General features: G+C 37.9%; 1 protein-coding gene across 1 annotated transcript in view; it reads left to right on the top strand.

Moving 5' to 3' along the window:
- The window catches only part of ENTHD1 (ENTH domain containing 1), a 152,028-nt gene that overhangs the window by 64,448 nt on the left and 78,754 nt on the right, over positions 1–8,826 (top strand). Inside the window, exon 5 of the mRNA XM_004373879.1 lies at positions 3,804–3,927. Within this exon, the coding sequence (XP_004373936.1) occupies positions 3,804–3,927 (124 nt within the window). The remainder of the gene's footprint in view (positions 1–3,803; positions 3,928–8,826) is intronic.

The raw sequence follows: 8,826 nt of genomic DNA, 5'->3' as shown, positions 1-8,826 counted from the left end.
CAATCTTTTCTCCATTTATCATTATGTTGCTTATTGGTCCAGTTGTGAGGATTTTTGTTTTCTTTATGTTGAGGTGTAATCCATACTGAAGGCTGGGATCTTTGATCTTCATCAATAAGTGCTTCAGGTCCTCTTCACTTTCAGCAAGTAAAGTCGTGTCATCTGCATACCGCAGGTTGTTAATGAGTCTTCCTCCAATCCTGATGCCCTGTTCTTCTTCATATAGTCCAGCTTCTCAGATTATTTGCTCAGCACACAGATAGAGTAAGTTTGGTGAAAGGATACAACCCTGATGCACACCTTTCCTGACTTTAAACCACGCAATATCCCCTTGTTCTGTTCGAATGACTGCCTCTTGGTCTATGTACACGTTCCTCATGAGCACAATTAAGTATTCTGTAATTCCCATTCTTTGCAATATTATCCATAATTTGTTAGGATCCACATGGTCGAGGGCTGTTCCATAGTCAGGAAAACACAGGTAAACATCTTTCTGGTATTCTCTGCTTTCAGTCATGATCCATCTGACATCAGCAATGATATCTCTTGTTCCATGTCCTCTTCTGAATCGGCTTGAATTTCTAGCAGTTCCCTGTCGATGTACTGCTGTAACCGCTTTTGAATGATCTTCAGCAAAATTTTACTCATGTGTGATATTAATGATATTGTTTGATAATTTCTGCATTCTGTTGGATCTCCTTTCTTTGAAATGGGTACAATATGGATCTCTTCCAGTCAGTTGGCCAGGTAACTGTCTTACAAATTTCTTGGCATAGACAAGTGAGCACTTCCAGTGCTGCATCTGTTTGTTGAAACATCTCAGTTGGTATTCTGTCAATTCCTGGAGCCTTGTTTTTCACCAGTGTCTTCAGTGCAGCTCAAACCTCTTCCTTCGGTACCATTGGTTCTTGATCATATGCTGTCTCCTGAAATGGTTGAACATTGACCAATTCTTTTTGCTACAGTGAGTCTGTGTATTCCTTCCATCTTCTTTCCATGCTTCCTGCGTTGTTCAACGTTTTCCCTGCAGAATCTTTCATTCAGTATTGCAACTCGAGGCTTAAATTTTTTCTTTAGTTCTTTCAGCTTGAGAAATGCCGAGCGTGTTCTACCCTTTTGGTTTTCTAACTCCAGGTCTTTGCACATTTCATTATAATTCTTTACTTTGTCTTCTTGAGCTGCCCTTTGAAATCATCTCTTTGGCTCTTTTACTTCATTATTTCTTCCATTTGCTTCAGCTGCTCTGCATTCAAGAACAAGTTTCAGAGTCTCTTCTGACATCTATTTTGGTCTTTTCTTTCTTTCCTGTCTTTTTACTGACCTCTTGCTTTCTTCATATATGATGTCCTTGATGTCATTCCACAACTCGTCTGGTCTTCAGTCATTAGTGTTCAATGCGTCAAATCTATTCCTGAGGTGGTCTCTAAATTCAGGTGAGATATACTCGAAGTTGTCTTTTGGCTCTCATGGACTTGCTCTTATTTTCTTCAGCTTCAGCTTGAACTTGCATAAGAGCAGTTGATGGTCCGTTCCACAGTTGGCCCCTGGCCTTGTTCTAACTGATGATATTGAGCTTTTCCATCATCTTTTTCCACAGATGTAGTCGATTTGATTTCTGTGTATTCCATCTGGTGAGGTCCATGTGTATAGTCGGGATTTATGTTGTTGAAAAAAAGTATTTGCAACGAAGAAGTCATTGGTCTTGCAAAATTCTATCATGCGATCTCCGGCGTCGTTTCTATCACCAAAGCTGTATTTTCCAACTTCTGATCTTTCTTTGTTTCCAACTTTTGCATTCCAATCACCAGTAATTTGTTGGTTGCATGTTTGATCAATTTCAGACTGCAAAAGTTGGTAAAAATCTTCAATTTCTTCATCTTTGGCCTTAGTGGTTGTCGTGTAAATTTGAATAATAGTCATATTCACTGGTCTTCCTTGTAGGCGTATGGATATTTTCCTGCCACTGACAGTGTTGTACTTCAGGATAGATCTTGAAATATTCTTTTTGACAATGAATGCGACACTATTTCTCTTCAATTTGTCATCCCTGGCATAGTAGACCATATGGTTGTCTGATTCAAAATGGCTAATACCAGTCCATTTCAGCTCTCTAATGCCTAGGATATTGGTGTTTATGCATTCCATTTCACTTTCGACAGCTTTCAATTTTCCTAGATTCATACTTCGTACATTCCACATTCTGATTATCAATGGATGTTTGCAGCTATTTCTTCTCATTTTGAGTTGTACCAAATCAGCAAATGAAGATCCTGAAAGCTTGACTTCATCCATGTCATTAAGGTCGACTCTACTTTGAGGAGGCAGCTCTTCCACAGTCGTATTTTGAGTGCCTTCCAACCTGAGGGGCTCATCTTCTGGCACTATGTCAGACAACGTTCTGCTGCTATTCATAAGGTTTTCACTGGCCAATTTTTTCAGAAGTAGAATGCCAAGTCCTTCTTTCTAGTCTGTCTTATTCTAGAAGCTCTGCTGAAACCTTTCCACCAGGGTGATCCTGCTTGTATTTGAAATACTGGTGGCAAACTTCAAGTATCACAGCAACACGCAAGCCACCACTGTACGAAAAACTGACACGTGCACGGAGGTACAACTGAATATGAACATAAAATTATCTCCAAAAGTTTAATTTTAAAAACTGGCATAATCACTTTGAAAAATGGTTTTATGGTTTCTAATGAAAGTTAAAAATAAATCTATCCTTAGACCCAGCAATTTTACTCTAATGTATATGTCTGGGAGTAATAAGTGCATTTGTCCACAAAAAGATTTATACAAGAATGTTCTTAGTAGCTTTATTCATAATAGCCAAAATTTGGAAACAACCCAGATGTCCAACTGCAGAAGAATCGAAACAACTTGTGGGGATTGTATCAAGTGGAAAAAGGCTTGAGGGAACTTCCTGGAGTGAAGGAAATGTGGTTATATGGGTATATATGTGAAAAATTATTGAGCTCTACACTTAAGTTTTGTGTATTTTACTGTATGTTAATTCTATTTCAATAAAGCATTAATTATTAAAAAAAAAATCCCCAACTCACAGAAGAAAAAAATGACATATCAACCAATGCCACTGGATTTGGATCCTCATTCAAACATATGTAGAAAAATCTGTTTATGACATTTATGAGTAACTGAAAATTTGAGCAGTTTGTGATAATTGATGATATTAAAGAATTATTGTAAAGTTATATAAGTGTGATACAATTATTGTTTTGTTATGAAAATTCTTGTCATTTAGAGGTACATATTGAAGTAAGTGATATATCTAGGATTTGCTTCAAAATATAACAGGTGGAGAGTGGTAGAAATGTAAATGAAACAAGACTGGCCATGAGTTGATAATTGTTTAACCTATGTGATTCAGCTGATTGTCTATTCTGTTTACTTTAGACTCCATGATAAAAAATTAAAATTTTAAAATCTGAATAAAAGATACATGCAGGTTGCTTTATTATTACCAATAAAACAAAATAATTGGCCACTGAGATAGTACGCTTCAGGGATGCCCAGGGAAAGTTAATGCCCCAAACAAAATCATTGCCTGTCTACATGAGGTGTCTCCAGCAAGGAGTGGGATTTCCAGTGAAGGAAAACTACCCTACACTTAATCGGTACCCAAGTGTATAGACAATTTATGTGTAATTTGCTTAAATCAAAATGTAGAGATAACGTTAGTATACATACACATATTGTAGCTCTATAAATTGTACATCCATTGTAACTAGGCAGTGAGATGAATTTTTGTTTTTTCAACTGTTGTGTTCTCTCTTGTTTTCTGTCAGGACCTGATGTTATTTTATGATGATGATCTGAAGCCACTTTTGCCCGAAATACCTCCTTCCATTATCTCTTCAGCTACATGGATGTCAGAAGGGGAGGCAGAGGTTTGTAACCTCTGGGATGCAGGTAAATTGGTTAAAGAATTGGAAGTTTACTCAGAAACCTGAATAATAAGAAACACTGGCAGGAATTGTTTTTAATCAGATTTTATTTTGTGAACTGTAGCAATAGTTGGCTTTTAACTAACTTTGATAATGAGGGACGAGACTAACATGGATAAATTCGACTCACACATGGTCCTATAATCTTGTTTTACCATTTGTTTCAATGGTTTTTCTCAATTTTACTTTTTCTTTTTCATGGTTTCAAAAAGTATTAACTAATATCTTTTAAAAATGATAAAGCACAGAAATATTAATTGGAGCTCCTTTTATTCTTTTTATTAACTTCCTTTTGATGTAAAGTTTAAATTATGACATTTTTTCAAAAGCAGGCTTAGGGGAAAATGTGAAAAATTGAGATGCATGGAATCCTACAAATTGGTTAATCATCTCTTGAATAATTAACATTAGAAAAAGGCTGAGTATAAAATTATGCAAAACTGGTCTCCAATAAATTATACTATCAAAATCCAGGGCTCTACAGCTGCTCAAGATCTTTTTAGGATCTGATGGATTCACTGTTGCTCTGATCCATTCTCCAAAAACACTAAATTTTCAATACATTCTTCTTGATTTTCTTACAAAGTAGCAGGCAAGGCCTTCTGCCAAGATGAGAGTGAAACATTCTCATTATTATCTTTCATCCTCTCATATACATATCTTTGCTTTTACTTTCGTTCATATATCCTTTCTGTTATCACAGAGATACCTCCTTATGTCTTGAGTTCCATCTTCCCCTTCTTCTTTGGACAATGCCCCTCAAGTTACCCATCCTCCCTCCGTCTTTCTTTCTTTCATCCTTTTTTCAACGGAAATCTTATCTAGAACCCTGATATACAAAATATAAAAGCTATAGTTTATTAGTGTAGATTTATTCTATTTTACAAGTTCATATTTATACAGTTTCCTTATGAAGCCAATGGTGAGAAAGATGGGGTTATTTTAATGGGCACAAAAAGAAATTGGGGGTTATGGTGATACTTGTATAAAGATGGCATTATTCACACAAATAATGGTTACAATTTTTTCAACAGCTCGCTTTGTATTCTTAGAATCCACCTTAAGTAAACTGGTCCAGATCTAGAAGTTGAAAGAAGAGCAATAAGGAAAACTTTTTGGATTCTTTTTTTTTTTTTTTTTATTGTTGTAGTTTAAGTGAAAGTTTACAATTCAAGTCAGTCTCTCACGCAGAAATTTATACATACACTGTTATGCGACCCTGGTTGCTCTCCCTATACTGTGACAGCACACTCCTCCTTTCCACCCGATTCCCCGTGTCCATTCAACCAGCTCCTAACCCTCTCTGCCTTCTCATCTCACCTCCAGACAGGAGCTGCCCATTTAGTCTCACGTATCTACTTGAGCTAAGGAGCACACTCTTCACGAGTATCATTTTATGTCCCTCAGTCCAGTCCAATCTTTGTCTGAAGAGTTGGCCTCGGGTATTGTTTTAGTTCTGGGTTGACAGAGAGTCTGGGGGCCATGCTTTCTGAGGTTCCTCCAGTTTCAGTCGAACCATTAAGTCTGATCTTTTTACTAGAATTTGAGTTCTGCACCCTACCTTTCTCCTGCTCCATCAGGGAACTTTTGAATTCTAACATTCCCCTGACACTTGTATTTTAATACAAGTGAAATCTAGTATAAATGAACATCAGGGGCATCTCTAAGGAGTGAAAGGCCAAAAAACATGTAGCCCATGGCATGGTTCCACCATTTCACTGGGTTAATTGGAGGGGCTTTTCCTATTTTTAAGTCTTTCTCTTTTCTGATCTTTACTTCACACTGGTCTCAGAGTTATCTTGCTAAAATGCAGATCTTAGCATTTCACTTCCCAGCATAAAAACTTTCAACAGTTCTTCACTGCCAATAGGATAAGTCTGATGGTTGCATACTGTTATATAAGACCTTCATAGTCTGGTCTCAACCTTGTGGCCTCATCACCCATAACTGCCAGTACTCATGATGCTCTCTGACACCTACATTCCATTTCTTGTATAGTTTCTTCGCTTTTGAATTTCTTTGTTCCAGTTATTTGGCTGTGTAGCACTTACCCTAAAACTCACTGACATCGAACAACCATTTATTATGTTCACAAATTCTCTGGGTCAGGAATTAGGACAGGGCACAGTAGGGATGGCTTTTCTGCCCCACAATGTATGTCTGGGCCTCAGCTGGAGAACTCGAAGGCTGGGGGCAGGAAACATCTGAAGGCTCCTTCACTCACATGTCTGGCAATTGATGCTGGCTGTCGGCTGGGTGCCTCAGTTTCTCTCCATGTGGGCCTCTCCATGTGATCTCTCTACGTGGACTAGTTTGGGCTTCCTCACAGCATGGTGGCTGTGTTCCAAGGGTGAGCATCCTGTGAAAAAAAGGGCCAGGCAGAAGCTAAATAGCCTCAAAGTCATGCTGTGATGCTTCCACCCATTCTATTCATCAAGGCAATGACAAAGTTGTGCCCAAGTTCAAGGGGAGGGAACATAGACCCCCACTTCTCCATGGAGGAATGTCAATGTCATTTGAAAGAAGAGCATGTGGGATGGGATGTGTATTGATACAGATACAGACATCTTTGGAAAATACAATCTGCTACAATCCTCCACCAACTTATTAAAGCTTGAGAAGATCAGATTTAAATGATAAGGCACCACTCAAATGTCACTATTGCTATAAAATCCTTCTACACACGAAACTAAAATTTCTTCTTTCACTGTGTTCCCACAAGATTTTGCCCATGCCCCTATTATAGAATTTATAGTTTTGTGTCATAATTATTATTCATTTTTAAATTATGTAAGTAATAAATGAATATACTCTTTATTTTTATAAATTAAAACAATATAGATAAAGCTAAAATCTCCCTTGACTTTCCCTTACCCCAACACAGTCCTCTACCCAGAGTTAACTGTTGGTATCAATCTGGTGGCTTCTTTCCAGACTTTTATCTGTGCATTTACATACAAACATGAACCTTTAGGAGTAATAGAATTGATTTGTTTTGTTTTAGAACATTGTTCTGTGTGTTTCTAACTTTTTAAAAACTTAATAACATCACTTGGAGAACCTTCAATGTATGTCAGTTTATTTAACTCTTGTATTGCCTGGATATTATAGTTTATTCCCCTGCTAATAGACATTTTGGTGTTTTATATTTTTCACTGTTACAAATAATGTTTTAGTGAATATCCTTGGATACATATGTGAATGTTTCTTTAGCAAAGTGGGTTGCTGGGAATAGAATTGCTGGGTCACAGTATGCCTTAGTTATCTCGTGCTGCTATAACAGAAATACCACAATTTGTTGGCTTTAACAAATGAATGTATTTTCTCATAGTTTAGGAGGCTAGAAGTCTGAATTCAGGGTGCTAGCTCTAGGGGAAGGCTTTCTTTCTCTGTTGGCTCTGGGGAGAAGTCCTTGTCTCTTTTCAGCTTCTGTTTTCTTGGTTCCTTGGAGATTTCATGTGGCGTGGCATCTATCTTCCCCCTCTGCTTGCTTGCTTGGTTGCTCCCACAATCTGTTCTTTTTATATCTCAAAAGAGATTTACTTAAGATGCACCCTATACTAATAGTGCCTTGTCTTAGTTATCTAGTGCTGCTATAATAGAAATACCATAAATTGGTGGTTTTAACAAACAGAAGTTTATTTTCTCACAGTTTAGGAGGCTGTTGTTGTTGTTAGGTGCTGTCAAGTCATTTCCAACTCATAGCAACCCTATGTACTACATAACGAAACACTGCCCGGTCCTGCGCCATGCTCACAATTGTTGCTGTGCTTTAGCCCATTGTTGCAGCCACCTGAAGTCTGAATTCAGGGTGCTGGCTCTAGGGAAAGGCTTTCTCTGTCAGCTCTGGAGGAAGGTACTTGTCTTGTTGAGTTTCTGCTCTTGGGCGATCTTCATATGGCTTGGCATCTCTCTTCCCCCATCTCTGCTTCTCACTTGCTTATTTAATCTATTTTATATTTCAAAAGAGATTGATGCAAAACACACTCTACACTAATCCTGTCTCATTAATATAACAAAGACAACCCATTTCCAAATGGGATTATAACCACTGGCATAAAAAACCCCATTGCCATTGAGTCAATTCTGACTCATAGTGACCCTATAGGACAGAGAAGAACTGCCCCATAGGGTTTCCAAGGAGTGGCTGGTGGATTCAAACTACCAACATTTTGGTTAGCAGCGGTAGCTCACCATAGTTCTTAACCACTTTGCCAGCAGGGCCCCACCACTGGCATAGAGGTTAGGATTTACAATACATAATTTTGGGAAACACAGTTCAATCCATAACATGCCTCATTAACATAACAAAGACAACCAATTTCCAAATGGGATTATAACCAGAGGCATAGAAGTTAGGATTTACATTACATAACTTTGGGGGACACAATTCAGTCCATAACATGCCTCATTAACATAACAAAAACAACCCATTCCCAAATGGGATTATAACCACAGGTATAGGGGTTAGGATTTACAACACATATTTTTGGAGGACACAATTCAGTCTATAACATTCTACCCTTTGGCCCCCAAAATTCATATCCTTCCCACTTAGAAAACACATTCACCCCATCACACCATCCCGAAAGTCTCAAATTAACTTCAAGTCCAAAATCTCATCTTTTGAATCATCTAAATCAAATATAGGTGAGACTTTAGGCGTATTCCATTCCATAGCGCAAAATTCCTCTTCACCTGTGAACCCGTGAAATTTAGAATACAAGTTAACTGTTTCTAAAGTACAATGCTAGAACAGGCACAAGGGAGATATTTCCATTACAGATGGGAGAAATTGGAAGGAAAGAAGGGATAACTGGAACCAAGCAAGTCCAAAACTCAGCAGAACAAATTACATTCACTC

The sequence above is a fragment of the Trichechus manatus genome, unplaced genomic scaffold (assembly GCF_000243295.1).
Source record: "Trichechus manatus latirostris isolate Lorelei unplaced genomic scaffold, TriManLat1.0 scaffold00027, whole genome shotgun sequence".
Taxonomy (NCBI): domain Eukaryota; kingdom Metazoa; phylum Chordata; class Mammalia; order Sirenia; family Trichechidae; genus Trichechus; species Trichechus manatus.
The sequence above is the reverse complement of the archived record's forward strand: the minus strand, read 5'-3'. Positions and strand labels throughout refer to the sequence as shown.